We start from the raw sequence: 26,917 nt of genomic DNA on the forward strand, positions 1-26,917 counted from the left end.
TCAGTAACAGATTTAAAGGTGGCAATTCTGCAACAGAAAAGCTTCAAAAACAGACTCCAGTGAGAAACTGCTGAGCTTGAATTAATATGCCAACTAGATCCCATTAACTTGGGTTTGAATAGAGACTGGGAGTGGCTGGGTCAGTACACATATTGAATCTATTTCCCCATGTTAAGTTTCCTCACACCCTCTTGTCAACTGTCTAAATGGTCATCTTGATTATCACTACAAAAGTTTGTTTTCTCCTGCTGATAATAGCTCATCTTAACTAATTAGCCTCTTACTCCACCTTTTCATGATCTCTGTATGAATATATATATATATATCTTCTTACTATGAGTTCCATTCTATGCATCCGATGAAGTGAGCTGTAGCCCACGGAAGCTTATGCTCAAATAAATTAGTTAGTCTGTAAGGTGCCACAAGTACTCCTGTTCTTTTTGCGGATACAGACTAACATGGCTGTTACTCTGAAACCAATGACTGTTAGCCAGGATGGGCAGGGATGGTGTCCCTAGCCTCTGTTTGCCAGAAGCTGGGAATGGACGACAGGGGAAGGATCACTTGATGATTCCCTGTTCTGTTCATTCCCTCTGAAGCACCTGGCATTGGCCATTGTTGGAAGACAGGATACAGGGCTAGACAGATCTATGGTCTGACCCAGTATGGCTGTTCTTATGTTCTAACTCAGGTTAAAATAACACTGAAGATCCAGCAACTTGGCTTTTTTCCTCCACTAACGCCTATAAGGGAAGCCTGGGGTTGAACTTGAGCTACTAACCTGAGTAAAAAGCTGAATTGCTGTGTCTTCACTCGCTGCTTTGATGCACGTTCTCTGACCTGAGCTAAGAACGTACCTTTTCTGGCAGCGTAGACGTTACACTCTTGACTCTCCGGTGCGCCTTTCTGCAGGCCGACATGTGATGCCGATGTGCTTTTTTCTTCTCAGATTGAACTTCTCCCCTCCATGAAGTCCCTCCACAAGCATATAGACAGCACGCAGCTGCCACTGGAATGGGATGGAGCCTTCCCTTACTGCCATCGGGACTGGCTAAGCTTTCGCATGGTGAGTGAGGTGTGCGACTGGCTTTACACTGGCTGCTTCTAGGATTATGGCCAGATTTCCCATACACCAGAGAGGAGAAACATTGTATAATTAACTGGGTTAGTGCAAGGTATAGCAGCAAATAAATATAAAACTCACAAATGATGGGAGATGTGAAGTTCTGGTTACCCTGATAGCCATGTCTCACCTACATGGTGCATGTATGTCTTACCGTGCTCATGTTAGTGTTTATAGATGTGCCAAGTGGCCAGACCACGGCCTGACCCTGATAGTAGGGACCAGGATCATTGCAGCCCTCTCCAGGGTGGGGAGACAGACTCCTTCCTTCTTGTACACTCCCAGGTCTCCAAGGCAGGGACTCTCTTAAAGTTTGTCTCTTCATCGGTGATCAGAATAATGTCGCCACTTAACAAATAATAATTACAATAATAAACATTCCAAAGTTATCAGAGTTGGTTAGAATTCTGTTATCTTGGAGCCAGATTTCCTGGAATACATAAAAAACTCCCCACTGAAGACTATGCTTCTGGCACGCGTAAAGCTTTACAACACAGGTGCTGGAGTTCTTGGATGAGCTAAGAACACCCCTGTCCTCCAGCAGTGATGACTGACAGATTTTACCAAACTTGCCACCACATTCTACCCCAGGAGGCCAGCAGGGAGCTTCAATTCCTTTGTGCCACACACTTCAGGGTATTCCTGTATCAATAAGAGCCACATTTTTAGCAGTACTGCTATGTGTGATTCGACATGTTCGGGTATGGGGGGTTCATTTCCTCTGTGACTCCCCGCAAGGATCATCTGCAGCATGCACAAACCGGCAGTGTTTCCATTTGTGTTTGATTTGCCTAACTTTGTTTGGGACAGCACCAATTTTATGGCTTCTGCTTCCAAGGGATTCAGCCTTTTTTCTGCCCTGACGTTGTTACTGGGCAGGGCACAATGTAACAATGCCGAAATGCTGAGCTGTCTGTCAAGATGTCACAGATGAAATTGCTGTGCCTCTGATGGCAAATTGAGGTTGTCTCTCTTAATTTCAACTTGCTTCAAATATAAGACGATCAGAAATATAATTATTAAAGTTCTCTTCCCTACCCATATCGAATCATGAAATCATGGAACTGTAGGGATGGAAGGGTCCTCGAGAGGTCGTCTGGTTCTGCCCTCTGCTCAGAGGCTGGGCCAATTAAACCTAGACCATCCCTGGCAGGTGTTTGTCTAACCTGTTCTTAAAACCGCCAAGAATGGGAATTCCATAGCCTCCCTTGGAAGCCTGTTCCAGAGCGTAACTACCCTGAGAGTTAGAAAGTTTTTTCTAGTTTCTAATCTAAATCTGCCTTTCTGCAGATTAAACCCATTGCGTCTTGTCCTACCTTGTCCTACCTTCCATAGTGGAGAACAATTGATCACCGTCCTCTTTTCCTAATAGCCCTTAGCAGATTTGAAGGCTGTTACCAGATCTGCCCTCGGTCTTCTTTCCTCAAGACTAAACATGCCCAGGTTTTTTTACCCTTTCCTCAGAGGTCAGGTTTTCTGAACCTTTTCTCATTTTTGTTACTCTCCTCTGGACTCTCTCCAATTTGTACGTGTCTTTCTTTAGGCATGGTGCCCAGAATTGGACACAGTACTCCAGCTGAGGCCTCACCAGTGCCAAGTAGTATCATACAATTATCTTCTAGGTCTTACATACAACACTCCTCTTCATATATCCCAGAATGATGTTAACCTTTTTTTTGCAACTGCATACTGAATTTGCGATCCACAATAACCCCCAGAACCTTTACAGCCCTGCTACCACCTAGCCACTTGCTCCCCACTTTGTGGTTGTGCTTTTGATTTTTTTCCTTCCTGAGTGCAGAATTGTGCACTTGACTTTATTGAATTTCATCCTGTGCTTTCAGACCAGTTCTCTAAATTGTCAAGGTTGTTTTGAATTCTAATGCTGACCTCCAGAGTTCGCTCCCAGGTTGTCTTCATCTGCAGGTTTGATAGAGACACTCTCCACTCCATTATCCCAGTCGTTAGTGAAAATATTGAATAGTTCTGGACCCAGGGCTGACCCCTGCAGGATCCCACTAGATACACCCTCCCAGTTTGACAGTGTGCCGTTGTTAACTACTCTTTGAGTACAGTCTTTATCAGTCGTGTTCCCACATGGTAGTAATTTCTTGTAGAACAGATTTCCTAGTTTCATTATGAAAATGCCGTGTGGGACTATGTCAAAAGCCTTAACCAAAGTATTAGGGGGTAGCCGTGTTAGTCTGTATCCACAAAAACAACGAGGAGTCCGGTGGCACCTTAAAGACTAGCAGATTTAGTTGGGCATAAGCTTTCGTGGGTAAAAAACCCACTTCTTCAGATGCATGGAGTGAAAATTACAGACCAAAATATTAAACACCTCAGCCTTCTTGATTTTTATCAGCTATTAGTTCTTCTTCTCTGCTATGGAGAGGACCTTCACTTTCCTTTGTATTTCTCTTGCTCCTAATGTATTTAAATAACCTTTTCTTATTGCCTTTTATTTCCCTTAATGAATGTAACTCATTTTGTGCCTTGGCCGTTCTGATTTTGTCCCTACATGTTTGTGCTATTCTTTGTACTCCACCTTAGAAACTTGTCCATGTTTCCACTTTTTGTAGGATTCCTTTTTGATTTTCAGGTCATTAAAGAACACCTGATGGAGCCATATTGGCCTCTTGCTATTCTTCCTGTTCTTTGCATTGGGATAGTTTGCTGTTGTGCCTTTATTTTAGTCTCCCTGAGAAATTTCCAGCTCTCTTGAACTTCTTTATGGTTCAGATTTTCTTCCCATAGGACCTTTCCTACCAGATCTCTGAGTTTGTTAGTCTGGTTTTTTTAAGTCCATTGTCCTTATTCTGCTGCTCTCACTCCTTCTTTTCCTTAGAATTATGAAATCTATTATTTCATGGTCACTTTCATTCAAATTGTCTTCTACCTTCAGATTCACAACCAATTCCTCCCTGTTAGAAGTAAGTCTAAAATAGTTATCTCCCTCATTATCTCCTCCACCTTCTGAAACAGAAAGTTGTCCCCAGTATGTTCCAAGAACGTATTGGGCATGAGAGACGGTGGGGAATAGCTAGGGAAATATATGGAAATAAAATGAAAGAATCTGGGGAAGAATATTGGAGTCCAGGGCCACCTCTTGTTTCACATTTCCTGCATTTTCAAGTCAATGTCTTTCCCAAAGCTGTAGCTGAGGGGGGAGTTCATACAGGAATTTGACGGCACAGCTGCTAATCGATGCACTGAATGTGACCATGACCCAAGTGATAAATGTCTGTAGCTCTGCAACCACATGCCAAACACTATTTATTTAACATCTCTGATGAGCTCACCTGCATCCTGCTTACTAATCCGTCTCCAGCGGCGCTGCTCACAACATTCCAAACCTGGGAGCAGCTTCAAATAGCTCCTCTTTTTTTAAAAAAATAAGAACCTACTTGTGAATGTGGAATTTGCCCCCAAATTTCACTGGTTATAGGCTGACGACAAAAGTATTCAGACCTGGATCAATGACACTTTTAAGGGGCGATATCTCATGAACCACCATTGTCCCAGAGGAGAGCTGAGAATGCAGGTTTTCTATGGTATAAATTGTTTGTATCTAGTTCTGGAGGTTTGCCCGGTGTCAGGCCTTAAAATTGTACCACCCTGATGTGTAGGATAGCTAACTTAGGTCATGCATACAAGTCTTAAATGTGTATTCTATTTTTTCTATCACTCCAGGGTCAATACATTATAACTGAGGCAATTTAGATTTACCAGTGGAAGGATATGAAAACTATTCTTTCTGAAAAAAATACAGATCTTAAAAGAATGTTACAGAATCCCTCTTCTCTAAACCGTGGCACAAACAAAATCCATAATAGCTTGGGGTGGGAATAAATTAGGATTGTATTGGACCTTCCATGGGATGACCTATTTAAACTCCTGGTTTGGTCACTTGTGGCTAATGCAGCCGTCCCAGACTCAAGCCATGAAAAGCTTAATACCTCACTTGTACGGGTGTTGTTATAGCCATGTTTGTGCCAGGACATTAGAGAGACAAGGTGGCTGAGGTAATATCTTCCGTTGGATCAACTTCTATTGGTGATAGAGACAAGCTTTTGAGCTTACACAGAGCTCTTCAGGTCTGACCTGAAGATATTACCGCACCCACCTTTTCTCTCTAATACCACACTGTCTCCGGTCCCATTCGAACACCCCGTCTTGACTACCCACTGGACTGCTGTGGGGGAACCCAAGCCTCTGGATCCCTGGATGTTTTAAACTCTGGAGCCTAAATGGAGCCCAACTACTGCCCCAGTCTTTGGGGTCCATAGGCACAGCCTCAGGGTGCAGACACTGTATCTGTCACCTCACACTGAGAACTTGCTGCCCAACCCCTTGGCTCACAGCTGACCCTTCAGACTCCCCCGTAGTTTAACACACCCAAGGGGTGAGCCTCCTGGGTTACAGCTGAAATTTTGCAGGAGGCATGAGATATATAACACACAGAGAGACTTTTCACCGGAGTCTAGCATCATTGCTCTTTTATTTGACAGTTAAAGCACAAGCAGTACGGCTCATATACAGCACAACCAACCCTAACTGCAATGCCCCTCAATAGCTCACTCTTCTCTGGGGAGTCCGGGGGGACCGCTGGTGTTCAGGAAGGCAGGCAGGGTCCCCTGACTCATGAGGACTGTACCTGTTGGGTTGCTTCTTCCTCTCGGAGTCTTTCAACCCAGCTTTCCATGATCCAACAGTTTTCATAAGAGCAACTTTGTCGTATTAACCAAAATTCATAAGTTTTGCAGACAGAGCCCTGAACCCATCAAAGACCATGACATCGGTCCACTCTAGATTTCCACCCACATCTTTCTACCAATCCCGACAGCTCCGTGCAAGCTGCTGTTTCTGTTCTGTTCTGAAGAAAACCGTGCTGACAGTAACCTCTGCCTTGTTCCTTTCCCCATCAGAAACTGGAGCATTTGCTACAAGGATGTCAGGGCGCTTGTGCTTTCCTGCAGGGGGCCATTCAGAGGATGGAGTCTTGTAGATTACCAGAAAGGGCTGAGGTAAGTGTTGTCTTCTAGTGCCAGACACAGGCACAAAGAGCAGGATGCTAGACAGGGGCTGCCAGGCTGAAATTTTAATGCTATAATGGCAGCTCACGCTAAATGCGGCATTTTTAATTTTTTTTTTAATACTCAAATTCTCAGTAAATTAGGTAGAGCAAAGATTTTAAAGTTAAACCTGGTGTCCAAATTGCTAAGTGTTTGTATGGAGATTGGGAAGATGGGACTTCATATCTGGATTAGAGAAAAATGGATTAAAATGAGCGATTAAATTTACCATCAAAGTTAAGCCACATTGTCATAGGTCAGCTCTCTGCGTCCTGGGCCTAATCCAAGGCCCCTCCCACTCTAGCAGTGAGCTGGCTATTGTAATATTTGTTCTGGGGCTCAGATTTCTAAGAGAACAAGAAGTAAAGAAAAGATATGGGTGAGGCTAGAGGCACATAGAGACAAAATCAAGCGTTGTGAAAAGGAAATGCAAAAAACGCTAAGGTCCGCATATTGCCATGGAAGAGGACCTGGAAGGAAGAGGGAAACTCAGCAGTGGAGCATTATGAAGGCTTTTACAGGGTTCATTTCTAGTTTTCTTTCCATTCCTCTCTGGATGCACTTTTGCTTAAAAGCTCATACTTATTGTTCTTTTCCCTGTTATAATAAGCAGACCCAGTATGGTGTCTGGCCATGAGTTGCTTGGTATAACTCCCATCTATGTAACCTTGTCGTTGTTCTCCTGTCCCAGTGCTGGGGGAGGTTTCCACTTAATCAGCTGTGTGGTGATATGTCAGTGTGATTTACAATGGGATTTCTAGCTGTTAAGGAAAGAGACATTTGAGTAAAGTGGGTCTCTGATGACCATTTTCATGTCCAAAGAGAGTACTGATTTGTTTGAAATAATAAGTGCCTTGGTGCTGTCATTATTGGAAACCCCTCAGGGGAGGGCATTGTTCTGAGGGGTGTCATCTCATTGATCTTTCTGAAGAGCCTGCTGCCAGACCAGAGGAAAGGAGATAACTGATGAGATATTGATTTCAGTGGGAAAGAAAGCAGTGCTGTACAGTCCATATCCTTTCCAGTCTGTTCTTTCAAGGACAGAGAGAGGGGGCGGCAGGGGCAGGGGGTATGATAAAAGGAAGGCAAGGAGAACAGGACAAATTGTTCTCTCTGTAGTTACCATTAAATAGCTTAGAAATTCAATTAACCATGCCAGTCAAATGGAAGCTAGTTCAGAGTGAGGAAAGATCAGGCCTTGCTAGAAGGCAAATGTGAAACAAAGAGCCTTTAATTACAGCACTGTGCTTGTCACTTGTTCCCAAGATTTATTGTCATGGCAGTTGACATCTAAAACTACAGAATCCTTCCTAAGAGAGAGCCTTTTCTAAATCCTGTTTGTACAAGAGCTTGTGGGGTTTGAGGGTGTTAAAATGGACTCTCTGAAAAAATCTCCCTCTTTCTCTCGAGTGTAATTCTGCGGGTGTAGAAAGCCTTACATCAGTATGACTCTGCAACAATAGCTTTCTGTTACTAAGCCCAAAATGTATTTTCAAGGTACGCTTGAGTTATACCAATCTATGTAACCTTGTCATTGTGCAAGCAGCTAAAATTTATTGCCATTCATCCTGTCCTCCAGCAGAGAGTGTGAAAGATGCTGTACCAGATTTTTCCTCCTCCTGCATGCACATCCACCAACACCATGTGCCATCAGAGAGAAAGCTGTTGCCAGTACTTGGGGTGCAATGAGGTCCATCACTTGGAGATGAATGGCTATCACGCAGTGGCTTCGGGTAGCAAAATGAGGATGAGCTGGAAGGCTTCTCTTTCTAGAGCCAAATCAATCAAATGAACACTGAGAGCAAAACACCGCTATCACACTGTTCTTGGCAGCCTGGACAGACAGGCTGTGGACTGAAAGGGCAATGGGGACTGAATTTCCCCCTCTAGCGCTTAGAGAGGAGGCTTTTCAAGGGTAGGGTTGAGATGTACCATTGGGGCAAGGTATGTTTTCTTTGTTCTGCTGATGCCTATACATTGTATAGCTAAATAACTGTATTTGCTTTGCTCTTCTGACTCCTCAGGAGGCCAGTGTTTTGTTGAGGAATTATAGACAATTAATGAAGAACGTCCTTGATGACACGCGGCTGGTTAAACTGCAGCTGGAGGGCGGAGCTCTTCTGGCTCGGCTGAGGAAGGAGGAGTCCTGTGTCACTGTCACCGAGGACTACAGGTGAGTCCATAGGAACGCAGGGAAGAAGGAGAGGGAGTCAAACAAAGGCAGACAGAGACTGTTTGTGGGGAAAGATTAAAAAGCTTTCCAAGCAAAAAGTCCCCGGGCAATAGCAGCTTTCCTGCTTCGACGGCTCTTTGGGGAAAACAGCAGAAATGAAGAATGTGATGAATATGCTTTTTCCTGATTTTTTTTCAAATACCAAGAACTGTCTTGTCTCTTTAAAATTCCTACTGACCTGCAGGTTCCTCTAGTTAATGCTGAGCTCCATTTTAAAACCAAACCCTTTCCTGTGCAGGGGTGGACTGCTCCTGCCCAGAATTATGCTTGGATTTCATCTGCATACCATAAATTTCTTACAAAATTGTCTTAAGTGGTGATACCAGCAGTGTTTATATGTTAAATTAATACAGCTTCAATATGTAACAAACAGCTTCTTTCACCAAGAGAGATTTTCTGGCCTGTACATGATGGGATATTTTCTGATGCGCTGAGGTCTGGTCTCCTTGGCTGTAGGTGCAGTTTGCACCCATAAATGATGTTCCTTGCATCTGTGCATCATGAAATCAATTGTGGCACAAATGTTAGTAGTTGCTTTTCTCTCAGATTTGCACGTAACTGTACTTGGCACAGTAGGGAAATATACCTGGCATGGCATTATTATTGTTTACTAGTAGCTGAAAGTCTGGGCTGTGGCCCCGTGTATGGCAGTTGGGCCAAGTAATCCTGTCTGTGCAGTCTCCCTCATACAACTAGGGAAATTGTGGCATGCAGATTAGCTGCAGAGTAAGGGTTGACACTGGTTGAGTTACCTCTGATGTCGCAGTGGTCTAGGACTCTTGGCATGGCATAGATTCATGCCCTACTGTAGCTGTACACCACACAGGGGTAATTCGTAAAGTCAAGATGGCTGACACCTTAAAAATGGGATGGTAGCAGGCCATGAATCCCAGTGATGACACAACCTGGTGATATTCAGAAGGAAAAGCGCTCCAAACAGTGCTGTTTTCATACTTTACATTGACTGTACAGACATTCTAGGCTTCAGAGTGACAGTCCTGGAAACTTATTATATAGATTATCTGTGTTACTGTCTTACCTAAGAGCCCAAGTCATGGACCAGGACTCTGTTGTGCTAGACACTGTACAAACACAGAACAAAGGGATGCTTCCTGCCCCCAAGAATTTACAATTAAAGTAAAAGACAAGAGAAAACAGCTAGATACAGACAAGACCGATAGGGGAGGAAACAATGAGACAATACTAATCAAGTGTTTTGTAGGCATCATAACAAACGAGAGTTTTAAAGACGTTAATGAGTTAGTTATGTGGATGTTTATGGGTGCTCCTCCCAGGTGTGAAGAGCAGCATAGGAGAAAGCATGAAGGTACTTGTTTGAAAATCTAACAAGTGGACTGTGGAGGCTGATATCATGGGCCAACTGGAGGCAGGAATCAAGTTACTTGGGCATCATTGGTTTTTGTAAAGGGAAATCAGGCCTCACCAATCAGAATTCTTTGAGGGGATCGACAAACGTGAACAAGGGTGATTCAGTGGATACGGTGTATTTGGACTTTCAGAAAGCCTTTGAGAAAGTCCCTCCCCAAAGGCTCATAAGCAAAGTAAGCAGTCATGGGATAAGAGGGAGGCTCCTCTCATGGATCAGTAACTGGTTAAAAGATAGGAAACAAAGGGTAGGAATAAATGACCAGTTTTCACAGTGGAGAGAGGTAAATAGTGATGTCCCTCTAGAGTCTGTACAGGACCAGTGCTGGTCAATATATTCTGGAAAAAGGAGTAAACAGTGGAGTGGCAAAATTTGCAGACAATACAAAATTACTTAAGACAGCTAAGTTCAAAGTAGGGCTGTCAAGCAATTAAAAGAATTAATCGTGATTAATCACGCTGTTAAACAATAATAGAATACTATTTATAAAAATATTTTTGGATGTTTTCCACATTTTCAATATATTGATAACCATTACAACACAGAATACAAAGTGTACAGTGCTCACTTTATATTTATTTGTATTATAAATATTTGCACTGTAAAAAGAAAAGAAATAGTATTTTTCAATTCACCTAATACAAGTACTGTAGTGCAATCTCTTTATCATGAAAGTTGAACCTACAAATGTAGAATTATGTACAAAAAATAACTGCATTCAAAAATAAAACAATGTAAAACTTTAGAGCCTATAGCTCCACTCAGTCCTACTTCTTGTTCAGCCAATTGCTCACACAAACAAGGTTATTTACATTTGCAGTAGATAATGCTGCCCACTTCTTATTTACAGTGTCACCTGAAAACGAGAACAGGCGTTCGCATGGCACTGTTGTAGCTGGCATTGCAAGATATTCACATGCCAGATGCGCTAAAGATTCATGTGAATATGAATTTATGCTTCAGCCACCATTCCAGAGGACATGCGTCCATGCTGATGATGGGTTCTGCTCGATAACTGTCCAAAGCAGTGCAGACCAACGCATGTTCATTTTCATAATCTGAGTCAGCTACCAGCAGAAGGTTGATTTTCTTTTTTGGTGGTTTGGGTTCTGTAGTTTCCGCACCAGAGTGTTGTTCTTTTAAGACTTCTGAAAGCATGCCCCACACCCCATCAGATTTTGAAAGGCACTTCAGATTCTAAAACCTTGGGTCGAGTGCTGTAGCTATCTTTAGAAATCTCACATTGTTACCTTCTTTGTGTTTTGTCAAATCTGCAGTGAAAGTGTTCTTAAATCGAACATGTGCTGTGTCGTCATCCAAGACTGCCATAATACGAAATATATTGCAGAATGCGGGTAAAACTGAGCAGGAGACATACAATTCTCCCCCAAGGAGTTCAGTCACAAATGTAATTAATGCAATATTTTTGTAATGAGCATCAGCAGCATGTCCTCTGGAGTGGTGGGCAAAGCTTGAAGGGACATACGAATGTTTAGCATATCTGGCACATAAATACCTTGAAATGCTGGCTACAAAAGTGTCATGCGAACGCCTGTTCTCGCTTTCAAGTGACATTGTAAATAAGAAGCGGGCAACATATCTCCCATAAATGTAAACAAGCTTGTTTCTCTTAGTGATTGGCTGAACAAGAAGTAGGACTGAGTGGACCTGTAGGCTCTGAAGTTTTAAAATGTTTTGGTTTTGAGTGCAGTTATGTAACCAAAAATATCTACATTTGTAAGTTGAGCTTTCACGATAAAGAGATTGCACTACAGTACTAGTATGAGGTGAATTGAAAAATACTTTTTCTTTTGTTCATCATTTTTAAAGTGCAAATATCTGTAATAAAAATAATGTAGTGAGTACTGTACACTTTGTATTCTCTGTATTTGAAAATGTAGAAAACCATCCAAAATATTTTATAAATTTCAATTGGTATCCTATTGTTTAAAATGCGATTTTTAATCGTGATTAATTTTTTTGAGTTAATTGCGTGAGTTAACTGCGATTAATCGACAGCCCTAGTTCAAAGCTGACTGCGAAGAGTTATAAGGGATCTCACTTGACTAGATGACAAAATGGAAGATGAAATTCGATGTTTTGCAAATGAGCTGCAGGGAAAGAGCGATGAAGAGGTCATGGATGGCTGAGATTTTTATGGAGATGGAGTAGCAAGAGAAGGGGAGCTACAGGGGCAAGAAGGGAGAAGGGTGTGAAGTTAGGAATGGTGGCATGGGAGGGACAGAGGTGGGTATGGGGACAGGGTGGGTCCTGGGAGAGAGGAGAGAGATGCCCTTGACTTGAGGGATGGGGACAGGGAGAGAGGGTGGGTTTGGAGAGAGGGCCAGGGATGGTCCTTCAGAAGTAAGGAGAAGAAGGGTGTGGGACCTATATTTGTGCTTGTGGGGGAGATTAGGGTGGAGAGGGGAAGAGGAGCAGGTAGAGCTGATGGGAGCTGTAGAGGACAGAGGGGAACAAGGAAAGGAAAATGGAGCCAATGGGAAATTTAGGGAAAAGAATATCCCATTTAAAAATTTTAATGGGGTTAGTAAAATGCTATCTGGCATATACTGGAACACATCAGACTTTAGCAAAGAAAATAAATGTGCAAACTTGTGCGGGGGGGGGGGAAGCAAAGGGGCCTCTCTCTAAAAGCAGCATTGGATATGGATAGTTTAGCCATTTGGGAGTTCAGAGAGGGTGGGGAAAATATATTTCTCCCACAAAAAATCCTGACTACACTCACGTAGACAAAGCTATAGAGAAATGACTGATTCTGAAACTTAATGTGGGCAGAGCCCTTTTGGAGAACCAGCCGCTTTGTTTGCTTTGGAAAACAAACTGCTTTGACCGGACAAAGTTCTGTGAGCAGTGCATGCTGAGCGAGTGTAGTAGGTGTTTGTTCTGCTTGGTCAGTAAGGGTTGATCTCGTGCCTACTGAAGTCAGTGGGGCCAGATCCTCATGACAGTGCCCAGCCAGAGAAACCTGGCTTAGCATAGACATCTGTGGATGAGGGAAGACCTCCTACTCCTCCAAACCATGGAGCAGGAGTCTCAAACTCAATTTACCTTAAGGCCAGCGCCAGTCCTCAGCTCCTCCCAGCAGGCCAAGAAGGTCACTCAAGATGGTGTTCCAAAAAGAAAACGTTTATATTGTATTTTTTATTTTGAATTTCTTAGAAATCATAAAACCGTCATACTTCTTTATACAATTCTTCGCCTGCCAGAGAGTTTGCCAGACACCTGGCAGTGCTTAAGTCCTGTCCATTTGTAGATGTTTGGCCTCAGTGACTGAGCAATTGACAACTTCAGGCTTGCAGCAAGGTGGGCATCAGAGAGCTGTGCTTGGTATTTTGACTTGTTTATATTCATTGTGGAAAAAAGTGATGCTGCCTCCATGGCAACTCATGAGGCTGCCTCCAGGGCTGACTCTGCCTGGCAACTAGTGACGGTATCCCTGTCCCTCTCCCCCAGCCAACGGGAGCTGCGGGGGGCGGTGCTGGCAGCGTGGCTGCATGCGTCTCTCCGCTGCGGGCCGCAACGGGGAGGTTCTCAGGCTGCAGATGGCCCGCGGGCCGGGGCTTTGAGACCCCTGCCGTAGTGTGGTCGCTGAAGCTACAATCCACATGGTGTGTTGGCTGAAGTAGCTGCACATGAGCGTTTATACGCTCCGTTGCAGGGCAGAGGAGCCCAGAATTCATGCAGCTCCATTCCCATCCTGTACCTGTGGACTGTTTGAACCCCACCCCTTTAAATGGGGGAACCTCACTCGTTTTTCTGCCAGGGGACCCACCACACAAGCAGGGCTCCTTTTAGCCCGTTACAGACCTCCTGCTTATTCATGCCCAGCTTGGTGAGTGCATGGATGATTTAGTGGGGGATTGGTCCTGCTTTGAGCAGGGGGTTGGACTAGATGACCTCCTGAGGTCCCTTCCAACCCTGACATTCTGTGATTCAGTGTTCTAAAAACTGGGTTGCTGATTGTACACACTCCTGGTCTTAAAACTATGGGACTAATTTTACTCAAACTGGGCTTATAGTGCCGACCCCTTTGAGACATACATTCTAATCGGGTTTGAAGAAAGCTGGTTGTTCTTTGAATAGTGTCCCTCTGGATGCTGCACTTCAGAAGTACATGCGCCTCTCAAGCCCTTGATCGGGGATTTTTTCACTAGCAGTGCCTGTTCGGCTTATGTGCCCTGTGCCTCCTTATGCAGGACACCAAGGCTACATAGGGATGTGGGGGCGAGCCACCCTCAATTCCTTCTCTGCTACCTCAGCCTGAGACACAGCTCTAGCGTGCCTGCCTTGAGCGTGCCTTGGCTATTTCGTCATCTTATAGTTTAAGTTTTATTAGTTGTTAGTAGTTACAGTTACTTAGTAAGTGTTAGCAGTGAGAGGACAGTTTTTTCTTTTTTTGCCTCCTCTTTTTCCTTGAGGAGCCTTGTCTTCCTGGCAGGACATGCCTGGCTCGCCAGGCTTCAGACGCTGCCTCTCCTGCCAAAAGGCTATACTTGTGAGGCTATACTCTCAGCGTGTCCATTGTTTGAGGGAATCCCACATCTCCCTCAAGTCAAGGGCAAGGAAGAACAGGAAAGTTAAGCTCAGCCTGTTAGTGATGGAGCGCTTCCTTTGACCAGCCTCTGCGTCAGCTCAGGGAACTCCACCTACATCTGTCTCTGGACAGATCCAGTGCCTCTTCCACTTTGGCTCAGGCTTCCCCTAAGAAGGGGAGGTCATTGCAGGCTTCTGAGAGGGCTCCCAAAAAGAGGAGTACAGACTATCATCTGAAGTAACCTTCTCCTAAATAGCCCAAATCCCCTGCAAGATCTAGATCTCCAAAGCCTTGACCTCTTGGTTTGCTACTGTTGAGTTGAAGGATTCCTCGTCGAGTACTGTGGGAGCTGGAAAGCCCTGGAGCTCCAGGAAAAGACATGGGTCCAAAGGGGCTTCGTTACTCTCTATCTGGAACAAGGAGGGCAAGGATGAGCACCCTGGTCCCATGCCATCAGACTAAGTCCTGCTGTCAGCACCTACCCATTTGGCACCTGGGTACTGAGCAAGCAGCAGCGCCAGACTCCATTGGCACCTACTATCAATGATGCCTTCAGCTTCGGCACCAATGCCCTACTCGACACAGCAGGAGGTTAGATATACCTGTTCATAGTGGATGAGTCGGAATCCCTGCTTCTCATGGAGACTGAATGCCTTTTGGTACCAAGATCTCTGTCTCCAGGCTGCTACTGTCCCCTGGCACCACAGGACTCTCCACCCTTTTCTATGGGGGCTCCCCAGTGGCCATACAGGGATCCCTGGATTGCTTACTGACAGCAATTCTCCAGACCACCAGTGCCATCTCAAAGGGAGACTAGGGGTTGATCAGTCCTCTTCTCCCCAACCAGTCCCCTGCACAGGAGGAGACATCTGAGGAACAGGGGGCAGGGTGGATAAAGAGGCCACCCCTCAAACACCCATATTATCCTTATATCCAAATGAAGTGGTTATGCCTCCACCACCTTCCATGGCCAGTGATTTTCAGCAATTTCAAGACGTCATAAAGAGGGTAGCTGACACACTCCATATTCCACAAGAAGAGGTCAGGGATTAACAACACAAGCTGTTGTATATCCGACAGTCAGCAACACCTGCCAGGGTGGCGATGCTCATCAACGAGGTGCTCCTTGGTCCAGCTAAGACTGTGAGGCAAACCCCTGCTACTCTTCTACCAACATGTAAATGACTGGATAAAAAGTATTATCTTCCCTCCTAGGGACACTGATTTCTTGTTCTCCCACCCTCCACCTAACTCCCTAGTAATGGGTACAGTAAACGAGCAGGGCAGGCAGCATTTCTCCAGATCTACTCCACAGGATGAGGACCAAAAGAGAGTGGATCTGTTTGTTCTTCAGCAGCCCTGCAGTTCAGGATTGTGAATTATCCAAGGCAAAATACAATTTCACAAACCAGAATAGATTATTGGCCTTTATTGAACACCTGCCATAGGAACACAGGGAGCAATTCCAGTGCACCATTTCAGAGGGCCAGTTATTGGCCAGGACTGTTTTTCAAGCGTCATTGGATGCTGTGGACACTGCCGCCAGGTCCATCTCAACATTGGTAGTTATGTGCAGGGCATCATGGCTCCAGCCCTTGAGGTTTCCAAAAGAAATACAGAACATCATTGAGGACCTCCCCTTCAGGAGTCATAGGCTTTTTTCGGAGACCACAGATGAGTCCTTGCATACACTGAAGGACTCCAGTGCCACTTTGTTTCCTGGGCATATATACACCTACAAATAAGAGACAGTAGGTCACAAACTTCCCAGAGATCATATCCTTCTCAGTTCTCTGGATTCCACAGATCCCCTGATGCCCCCGCCACCAGGAAAAGACATACATTTCAGGGAAAGAGGGCCTCCCACCTGCCTTTCACAACTACGTAACCATCTTCTAAGCAGCAATATTGATGGGCTGGTCGAGGGTTTGAATTCTCTGTATCTCTGGTTTCATAGCCTCTCCCAAATGCCCATCACTTTCCCTTTGAGAACTGCCTTTCCCATTTGCAGCATTCCTGGAAGCAGATAACTACAGACAAGTGGATCATAAAGATCATTTCATAGAGCTATACCATCCATTTTATGTGTCTCCCTCCTTCAACTCCCCTTACCCATCCCTCTTCAGGAACCGCACTCACGAGCTTGTACGAACAAGAGGTGGACTCTAGGTTCTGATTAGGAGCAATAGAGCCGATCCCTGCCCCTCATAGGGGCAAAGGATTTTACTCAAATATTGCCTCGTACCAAAGAAGGATTGAGGGTGGCGACCATTCTTAGATCTAAGACTTCTGAACAAGTTTGTAAAACCTCAGAAGTTGAGAGTGGTGACTCTGGCATCTATAATTCCTTCACTGGACAAGAGAGATTGGTTTTCCACCCTCAATCTACAAGAGGCCTATTTACATATAACGATACACCCTTTGCATAGGAATTCACTATAGGCCAGGATCATTTCCCATCAGTCTCTCCTCTGCCCCAAGGTTCTCCAAGGTCCTGGAGGTAGTTGCTGCCTATCTCAAACAAGAGGCGATCCTGGTCATCCCATACCTGAACAACGGGTTACTCAAGGGCCTTTCTTACGAAGCGGTGCTGTCTTCCACCCAGACGGCCCTTGCTCTGTTCCAGAAATTGGGTCTTTAGCTAAACGTAAGGACATCCATGGTAACCCCCATAACAAAGGTATAGTTGATAGGGGCTTTTTTGAACTCATTGGCAGCCAGAGCCTACCTTTCCATAGACAGGTTCATAACTTGTCATGTTTGGTACAGACAATTCAGGGGAGTCTTTGGACCACTATAAGGAACGTACTTCAGCTCCTGGGATACATGGCAGCTTACACTGTCATGACCAATCATGCAAGGCTACGCTTCCGCAGCTTTCAAGGCGGGCTCAGAATGACCTATTCTCTGGTCAGCAACACCATGGACGGACAGGTGACGGTTCCTCTATGAGCAAGGAACTCCCTGAATTGATGGAAAGATCAACTCAATGTCTGTGCAGGCCTTCCCTTCTGTCACCCCTCTCCATTGCTAACTTTAACAACAGATGCATCACTGTTGGGATGCGGGGCTCATCTCAGTGCTCTCATGTCTCTGGCAGATGGACAATTCAGGAAAACAATCTCCACATGAATCTGTTGGCGCTCAGGGCTGTCAGGAACACCAGCTTCCATTTCCTACCCCTCATTGGGGCAAATCAGTCAGGGTCATGATGGACAACATGTCCTGCCTATTCTATATCAACAAACAGGGAGGAGCAAAATCCCCTTCTCTGTGGGCTGAAGCCATGAAGCAGAGCCAAATTTTGGTGGTTTACCTCCCAGGTGTTCAGAACACCACACCTGATGTTCTCAGCAGGCACTTCTCATAGGGCTACAAATGGGAGCTAGATTCTCAAGGCCTCCATAGCATGTCCCAAAGATGGGGTCTGCCAGAGGTGGATCTCTTTGCCACCTCCAGGAACAAGAAGTGCCCTCTTTTCTGCTCAAGGGGGAGTCTGGGCCACCACTCTTTGGGGGACACCTTTCTTCTGCCCTAGAAGAAGGGTCTGCTCTGTGTTTCCTCCAGTTCCACCGATACTGAGGGTGGTGAACAAAATCAGACAGGACAGGGCCAGGGTTATCCTTGTAGTACTAACCTAGCCAAGACAAATTGCGTACCCTTACCTGCTTCATCTACGCATCCATCTACCACTAAAGCTCCCGACCACCCCTTGCATGCTTCACTCAGTCTAGGAGTTTTCCACCCCTGGACATGGTTCTGCGATGGTTCACAGGGCTAGAATCCTCTAACTCTAAGGAAGTGCGACAGGTATTACTGAATCGTAGGAAGAAGTCAAGCCATATGATTTACCTGCAGGAATGGAAGAGATTCTCCCATTCGTGCTGTCATCACTGCTTGCTGCCTGTATCTGTGCCTCTTTCAATCATCCCGCATTATCTGCTGGATCCGAAGACATTGGTGTTATCAGTTAGGTCAGTTAGCTCCATTTGTCTGCAGTATCAGACTTTCATCTATTTCCGTATTTGCTCATCCTGTATCATCTGGGTTTGAAGGTTTTGGAAATTTCTACCCCCAGACTAGAGAACCACCCCAAGCGGGGATCTCAACCTGGTATTCAGTTACCGTATGAAACATCCATTCACACCTACAGCAACCTGTTCTCTACTCCATTTATCTGTGAAGTTGACCTTTTTAGTAGTCATCACGTCGACCCACAGAATTGGGGAGATTGGTGAAGTGATGGCAGATTCCCCCAACCCCCCACACTGTATTTTTCAAGGATAAAGTTTCTTTACACTCACACCCCACAATCTTAGCTAAGGTTCTTTCGGAGTTCCACCTTAACCAATCTATTCATCTACCAGTGTTTTTCCTGAAGCCACACAACTCTTTGTTGGAGTCCCGTTTGCATACCCTACGTGTTAGAAGGGCTCTGGCCTCCTATTTGGGTAGGACCAAGCAATTTTGAAGGTCAGCCAGGTTGTTCATCTCCTTCGCAGATAGATCCCAGGGATCCATGATTTCTGCTCAGACTGTGGATAGTCTATCGATAGGATACCCGCCCTTCCTTCCCCTCTGCTTTGGGCTGTTCTCTGTGGAGACATTTGGGTAGAAAAGAAAGCGAGGTCAGTTCACCCGGGCATCCCTGTGTAGCTTCAGTGTCTGGCACTAGAAGGCAAAGGGCGCATGTGCAGGCTGAACGGGCACTGCTAGCTGAAAAACCTCTAACGAAGGGCATGAGAGGCACATGTGCACCTGAAGCGGAGCACCCATAGTGGGGCACAGGTCAAAAGACTGCAGTGATTGCGTAAGGTCAGTAACCTCTACTTATGCCTGTTTGACCTTTAGAACTAGTAGGGAAGTAGCTGCAGATTTATACTGGGGCAAAATAGCAGAATTTGGCTCTGTGACCTATAGAGACTCACAGGCAGGGGCACTCTTGTGACAACCTTAACTTTTGCATTTCCTAACTTTTGGGTGTGGATTGTACAATTTTATCAGTCATTAGACAATTTTTTTATTTAAAAGGACTTGAAATCTAATTTTTTACAAGAGAGTTAAACACAGTTTTACGTTTTACTCTCGGGTCCCCCTGCCAATATTTTGTCACTTGAGTCACACTTTCCTGTTATTTAAAATTCTGTTCTGTCTCCCGTTGCGGTGTGGAAGCCTGACATAACAGGGGAATGTGACTCACTGCAATTGGCTGGTGCTGGGAGGTAATGAGACCGACTGTGCACAAGGTGTAATCAAAGACACAAAGTAATCAAACAGAAACAATGGAGGAAATGATAGATTTCTCTAATCTGTCTTGGTGATAGTCAATACTTGTATTCATAGTAGCTAAACCATGTCAGACTGCAGTGTGGCTTTTCAGTTGACTGTGTCACTTTGATAACATTCATTGATAAGGCATAGAAAGGACTGATACAGATTATAATCATTCTCATTTGGATGCCGTGAGTGAAAGGCCAGCTCCGTCCTTGTCCAGGGCTTGTACTAAACCACACTAAGCAAAACTCTTACGAAGGATAACCTCAGTACACTTGCGGGCTCTGAAGGCCTAATTTCCCTTGCTAGCTCGTAGCTTAATGTGACAGAAAATTGAAGGTCTAAAGTGGGAATACAAAGCAAAACAAACCCAGTGGAAAACATTTAATTAATGCCTTCTTTCAGGTTAATGACCTATGCACTAAAATTTGCAGGAGCCCACATCAGTGGCCTGGAAAGGAAGCAGGCTTGTACTCCCTGTAGTGGGGTATTATCTGACAAACACCTTTTGGAAATACATTGCAAAAAAAACCTCACTTCAGTCATTCTTTAGTCATGAGACATCCCGCACCCTGCCCCACCTGTTAGTTTTGGCTCCCTTCCCTCCTCCCCACCGCTCTAGCATGCACATTTACGGTTCCGTGCTTTCCATGGCGTATAAAGCAATCTCCCTGTATGTGACAGCTGGGGACCTGACCTGGGGCATTCTAACTAAGTTTCTAAACCTGAAGGGTAAGTGGCTTGTCTCAGAAATTGAGAACGACACTATCAGTGTAAGAGATATTGTTACCTGAGAAGAGCATGGTGTGGCGTGTAAATCTGTGTCAGACAAAATCTTGAAGTTTCACCTAGGCCTATAGACAACTGCAGTGTAGATGTCTGTTGGTACCCTCACTGGATGTTCCCCAGCTGCCTTGTACTCTAATCCACTGTAATAGCCGGACTCACCCAGCAGCGCCTCCTGCTGGTCGTCCTTGGGAATTAGCTCGTCAGCCTCTGGAGCGCCCTCTGCCATCTGGTGATCTGCCTTACCGCCAGCCCCAGTCCCTAGTGCCTCCCCCCCACTGGGGTGCTGCACCCTGGCAGTAAACCCCAACAATCCCTGAGGGTCTCCCCTCCCCGGGAAACTCCACCCCCCACCTCACCTCAGTCTTGGCTACTGCCAGTCATCGCTTAGCCCCTCTCCCCAAGGCAGACTGCAGTGTATCAGCCACTCATCACAGGCGAAGGGGTTTGGACCTGCTGCCTCTGTCTACCCGTGGGCTGCCCCCTTACAGCCCCAGTACCGAATAGGCCCTAATCTAGGCCTCGCAGCTGGGGGTTTCCAGGCCGGAGCTCCCCTGGCCTTTCCCCCTCAGCCCTGTTCCAATCTAGGTATTCTCTCGGATCCCTGCAGCCAGGCCCTTCCCTCTCTGCATGCAGAGAGAAACTCTGGCTAAGCTTCAGCCTAGCAGCCCCTTTATAGGCCCAGCTGCGGCCATTTCCCCAATCAGCCTAGCTTCTCTTGCCCTCAGCCCTGGCTCTCTCCCAGGGCTGGCTTTTAAGCCCCACAGGGCAGGAGCGGGTAACCACCCCGCTACATCCACCCTTAGCATAGTACAGATCAAGAGCCAAAGCTATCTGCTCTCTTCACTTTTTAGTGTACATGGAGCCCCTAAACCTGCTTTTCCTCCTGCCCCAATAATATCCATGTGTAGAAGATGGTCTTCGTCAATCAGGCGCAGATCAAATTAGGGAAATGAAGAGATTCCTGTCCCAGTCCAGCCTATAGGGGAATCTTGACTAATAATGATCTTGCAGCCCCAAAAAGTGACCCCTGAGCGCTGAGCCTGGCAGCACCCACTTGGGATCTTCCACAGCCCTCCGTGACATGGTAGCCAGCTCGTAATTTCTGCTGACTAGAGTCCTTGGGGGGCAATGTTTTCAGCTGCAAGTACCGTACATCTGTGTTTGTAACCAAGATTTCAGCTTACTGTACTTGGCATACTAAATTCAGGTTCATTAGCGTGGACAATGGAAGCCTTCAGGTTCTACTGTGCAGATCCTTTGGTGCAGTAGCTTTGGCATGGCTGGTGTTGAAATGCAAATCTAGGAATCTCAGCTAGTCTTGCTGTTGCCATTAGACAAAGAGCAGACAAATAATGTAGATAAATAATAGCAGCATAAAAATTATGGACTCTGCCTGCAATAGCGGACACTGCTACTGCCCGTGAAATTCCTCAGTGCCATTTCAAACAGTAAATGAACTCCTCTAGCAGGTAAATTATATGTATTTAAGAGGCGTTTTATTTTGCATACCAGCTCAGAGCAAACTCATTGCGACGCTAGTTTTGGTAAATATTCTAGTTCACTGCTTAGTTTGTGGGGGATTTAGACACCTACTCTGTAGACTCTCATCTTAAGTACTGACAAGCCAGCTGAGGTGAGGCAGCATCCATGTGAGTCCTTATGAAAGAGTGTGATCTGGGTGCTGCGGGGTGAGTGGAGGCGAGTCACTAAAACCTGGTCTCGAGCTCAACATTTCTCACCATTGCACGTCCATTATTGCAGCTACAGCTGTGTAGAAAAACTGGGAGCTCTCACAGAGACGAGGTGCCCAGTGGCTGCTGATCTTTTAATCACCATGTCATCGACATGTGCTCTGTGTCCATTTAGTCTAGCACCAGAGATCCCAAACTTTTTCGTACTGCGGCTTCCTTACAAATCTTTTAAAACTTGCTGGCTCCCCAGAGCCAAATATCTTCTTCTTCTTCTTTTTTTTTTAAAACCAACTGAGTACATTAGATTGAAGAGGGTTACCAGAGTATGGATGGTTTTGTGACTCTATTCAACCACATATGGTTTAATTATATAATCTGATCTAATTTGGGATTTTAAAGCTATCATTTGAAAATATCAAATTTTTTGGTATGTTCCGATTCAGCCTAAAATTTCAGTGAGAAGAGTGGGCCTGTTAAGTAGAAGTTCTTCAGCTATTGTACTTGCTTTGACTACTGTCACATAACACAGACGCTGAGCCATGTTGGCCAGCCTGTGGCAGCTTCATGCTGCGGTGCAAAATATTGACTCTTCTTAACTTGTTCTGTCAGTTGGTCCTGCATGTTTTCTGCAATGTCATCAGTGTATTGATAGGTGGCATTCTTTGACATAGGAATAGTTTTCAGTGCCATGGCTGATCCCCGTCCTAATTCTATATATGTCTATTGCTACTGGAAGTAGAAGGGTCTCCTCTGGTGTGTGCTGGGTTGCATTTTCCAATGTGCATGGCCACAACATAAGATGCTTCTAAGGCTTTTTGAGGAACAGTTTTCTTCTTTAGCAACAGTCTCTCTAAATTTTCTATACACTGAGTGAGATACAAACGCCACTGAGCACTCTATTTTTGTCCTTGGGCAAGCTTACACTTTTTTTTTTAAGTCTTCTTACACTGAACTAACTTGCTGCTGTGTTGCTACAACTGTGTATATTCACGGAGAGGAAAATATCTGGATTTATAGTACAGCACACTAAACCTGCAAAGGTGACCAGACTAAACTGAGAATCTTGTAATACTTTAATTATACTAAATAAAGTATAAACTAAATAAAGAAAAATGACCGGAGGCGCTAATTTATCAGTGCAGTAAATATTCTATATACATTCTTAGAATTACATCAAGTGCATGACGGATAATATATATTCATCCACAACATAGTAAGGTTCATCTTTATTGAACACGACTTGTTATTATGTTATATGCAATGTTGTGATAGCCATGTTGGTCCCAGGATATTAGAGAGACAAGGTGGGTGAGGTAATATCTTCTGTTAGACCAACGTCAGATCAGACCTAAAGAAGAGCTCTGTGTAGCTCAACAGCTTGTCTCTCTCACCAGCAGAAGATGGTCCAACAGGAGATATTACCTCACCCACCTTGTCTCTCTTGTTATGTTGGATATTTCTCTTGAATACCTGAGGTTTCATCTGTACCCAAGATATAGTTTCAAAATATATTGTCTTACTCCAAAAAAAGGTAACTCCCGCTGTTTTTGTTTTTTCCTCCAGCCCCTAGCATCTGTTGGTTGGGATCGTGTTAAGATTGTAAATGGGCATCTCTTGTGAACCATACAATCCTTAATTTGTATATGACCAGCCAGAGTGAGATTAGCTCCTCCCCCTGACCCATAGGGACAATAACCCGAACTCCAAGTGCCCTACCCATAGGAACCCTAATTCTAACTCCCAGTCCCTTAGGCATAGGAACCCTAACCTTAAGGCGGGAAGCCCTACCAATAGGAACACTAACTCCACGTACCCTACCTATAGGAACCCTAACTTTAAATCCATGTTCCCTACCCATAGGAACCCTAACCATAGGGTGGGGAAACCTACTCATAAAAATCCTAACCCGAACTCCAAGAACCCTTCTCATAGGAACCCTAACCCTAGGACAGGAAGCCCTTCCCAGAAGAACCCCAATCAATGTGTGGGGAGTCATATCCGTAGGAACCCTAACTGTAAGGTGGGGAGCCCTACCCATAGGAACCCTAACGCTAACGCCAATTGCCCTACTCTTAGCACCACTAATCCTAGGGGGGAGCCCTATGCTTAGGAATCCTAGCCCTAACTTCAAGAACTCTTCTCATAGAACCCTAACCCTAAGTCCAACTGACATGCTCATAGGAACCATACCCCTAGGGCGGGGAGCCATACCGATAGGAAACCTAGCCCAAACTCCAAGTGCCCCACCCATGGGATCCCTAACCTGAGAGCGGGAAGCCCTACCCATAGGAACCCTAACCCTAAATCCATGTTCCCTACCCATAGGAACCCTAACCCTAGGGTGGGGAGCCCTACCTATAGGAACCCTAACTCTAAGTCCAGGGGCCCTGGACATAGGAAACCTAACTCTAAATGCCTTACCCATAGGAAGCATAGCACTAGGGCGGGGAGCCCTACCCGTAGGAACCCTAACCCAAACTACAAGTGCCTTGCCCAGCAGTGAGGCAGTGTTACCTTTACCTGTAATGCTGGTGAGACCATTACTGGAGACTGGGTCCAGTTCTGGTGTCCACCCTTCAAAAAAATGTTGAGAAATTGGAGGGGGGTTCAGGGAAAAGCTACGCGAATTTGAGATCTGGAAAATCTGAGTGAGTCACTTAAGGAGCTGAATGTGTATAGTTTATCAAAGAGAAGGATAAGAGGTGATTTGATCAAAGTCCATCAGCCCGTACATGGGGAGAAGATTTCTGTTAGCAGAGGCCTCTTTAATCTAGCAGACAAAGGCAGAATGGGAGCTAGTGGCTGGAAGCTGAAGTTAGACAAATTCAAACTTCAGATGAGACTCTCCTTTTCCAGGGAGGTGTAATTAACCATTGGGACAACTCACCAAGGAACATGATGTATTCATCACTTGAAGTGTTTAAATCACAACTGAATGTCTTTCGAAACGATATAGCCTAGAGACGCCTTACTCAACCATGTTTCATGGTGTGCGCTACGCAGGAGGTCAAAGGAGTGGTCCCTTGTTCTGAAAATCTAGGAAATAGGTGTGTAAATGGCGCTAGTGCCAAGGAGGGAGAGGAGATATTTAAGATGGTCAAAGGGATTGTACCTCTTGTGCTCCATGTGCAGCACTCGCTTCCTAATACTTCCAGGTGCAGTTTCAGCGTGTTGGTTTTATTTTATAAAGACATTATGTGGTTTGGAACTTCACTAATTTGGAAACCTCCTCTCCTCTCTGCCTATGCAGCAGTATGGTGGCTGAGATCAGCTGAATTGTGTTGTTGACTGCCCAGAAACGGTTGCCATTGAAGACTGAGGCCCGAGAGAGCTCTGACCCCTGTGAGTTTGCCAGAATCCACACTTCTTGGCATTCAGGGTTCGCTGACTTCCTCGTCAGCGAAGACTCTGAGTAAGGCTGTGGCTATACGTGCAGCCCTGCCGTGCCAATGCTCCCAGTCAGCGCGCGTTTCTCCGAAGCAGCGCTCCACTCGCTGCTGCTGCTCCGTGAACACCACCAACAACCTTGAGTTGTTTTTTGCTATTACTTTAGCGATCTGTCCTCAAAGAAATCGTCCTGCCCCTCTTTGCTGTGGTTCTTCCCGTGTCTCTGAAACGTTCACGATAACCGTGCAGAACTGTGGAGACTCCATGCTTCTGTCGGATGGTGGACAGCAAAAAGTGCTGCACAGGATTGTGGGACTGAATAAAGAACGTGTGAAAATGCTGAGCTAGGGATGGAGAAAATTGCACGATGGGAACTTGACTCATGTGCAGCGCGTGTGCCCCACAATGCCTTGCAAAAATTCCCCGGAAGGTATTGCACTGGAGGGTGGCGTGTGGCCCACTGGGACACCTACCCACAGTGCACTTCACTTTGCAACAGCACAGACTCTCCTGGTGAGTATGTGTAGCACCATCGCAAGCAGCCAGATATGCCTGCGCACAAGCGATATCCTAACTGTGACAGTTTTATACCTGCGTAACTTGCGTCAACCAAAGTTTGTTGGGTATACGCGGCCTCAGTCATTCTGCAAATCTGGTTAAGGATCTCAGGATTTGATCATTATTATTACATACTGGTCCCTTCTGGCCTTAGAATCTATGAAGGGAGGTCAAGTTATGTTTTGTCAATTTCTCTTGAAAGAATGTATTCTGATCTCTCCCCGGTGAGCAGGTAATTGCTCCATGTTTTCATCCATTTTTGTGAGGTCTAGGGCAAAATGCAAAGACGCACACAGCGACATTTCTATCTAGACACATACCTTCGCTCCAGGCTGTTGTTTTCGGAGAGTCCAACCTGTTCTTTGTGTTTACATGGTGGTTTGAGCCTGGTGAATAGCACTCACTTCACAGTTATACAAACCCTGTTGCTCTGTACATAAAGGAGTGCACAGCCGTTCTCATACTGAGCACATTCCACAGGTGTGTTATGGAGGCTGCAGTAGCAGTTCCTGAGCCTCTCAAAGACAGGCAGAGGCGTTCAAGGCCTTTTTAGGTAAGTTTTGGTTGCTCCTTGAGGTGTCTCCTTGGATCCCCAGTGCTGTAGTGAAGGTAGGCAGTGCTTCATGGTCCTGAAAGGTGGCTTTCTCCCATGGGACAAAATTCCCATAAATGGAAAATAGCACACACAGCGGGATTTACAGTGACAGGAAGGGCAAGCTGCTGAATCCCAGCTTGTAGCCGAGAGAAGCTGCTGCCGCTGCTGCTATTTACTGAATTAGACCTTTGCATGAGCAAGTGCCCAGAGAGTCAGTGACTGTGTTGTATGGGGAAGAATTCAAGGTTCT

At 45.4% G+C, this 26,917-nt stretch overlaps 1 protein-coding gene and 1 long non-coding RNA gene across 3 annotated transcripts in view; one reads left to right on the forward strand and one right to left on the reverse strand.

The window, feature by feature from the left end:
• PLEKHG4 (pleckstrin homology and RhoGEF domain containing G4) overlaps nucleotides 1–26,917 on the forward strand; it is a 169,223-nt gene that overhangs the window by 70,487 nt on the left and 71,819 nt on the right. For both annotated transcript variants that reach the window (XM_048816460.2, XM_048816462.2), the window contains exons 8-10: nucleotides 950–1,066; nucleotides 6,052–6,150; nucleotides 8,223–8,371. In XM_048816460.2, the coding sequence (XP_048672417.2) occupies nucleotides 950–1,066; nucleotides 6,052–6,150; nucleotides 8,223–8,371 (365 nt within the window). The remainder of the gene's footprint in view (nucleotides 1–949; nucleotides 1,067–6,051; nucleotides 6,151–8,222; nucleotides 8,372–26,917) is intronic.
• LOC142068640 (uncharacterized) lies at nucleotides 15,786–18,309 on the reverse strand. Its single transcript, XR_012664527.1, has 2 exons — nucleotides 18,226–18,309; nucleotides 15,786–16,108 (listed from the first exon to the last, which is right to left on the reverse strand). It is a non-coding gene; the product is annotated as an uncharacterized LOC142068640 (long non-coding RNA).

This window comes from Caretta caretta, chromosome 12 (assembly GCF_965140235.1).
Source record: "Caretta caretta isolate rCarCar2 chromosome 12, rCarCar1.hap1, whole genome shotgun sequence".
Classification (NCBI taxonomy): Eukaryota; Metazoa; Chordata; order Testudines; family Cheloniidae; genus Caretta; species Caretta caretta.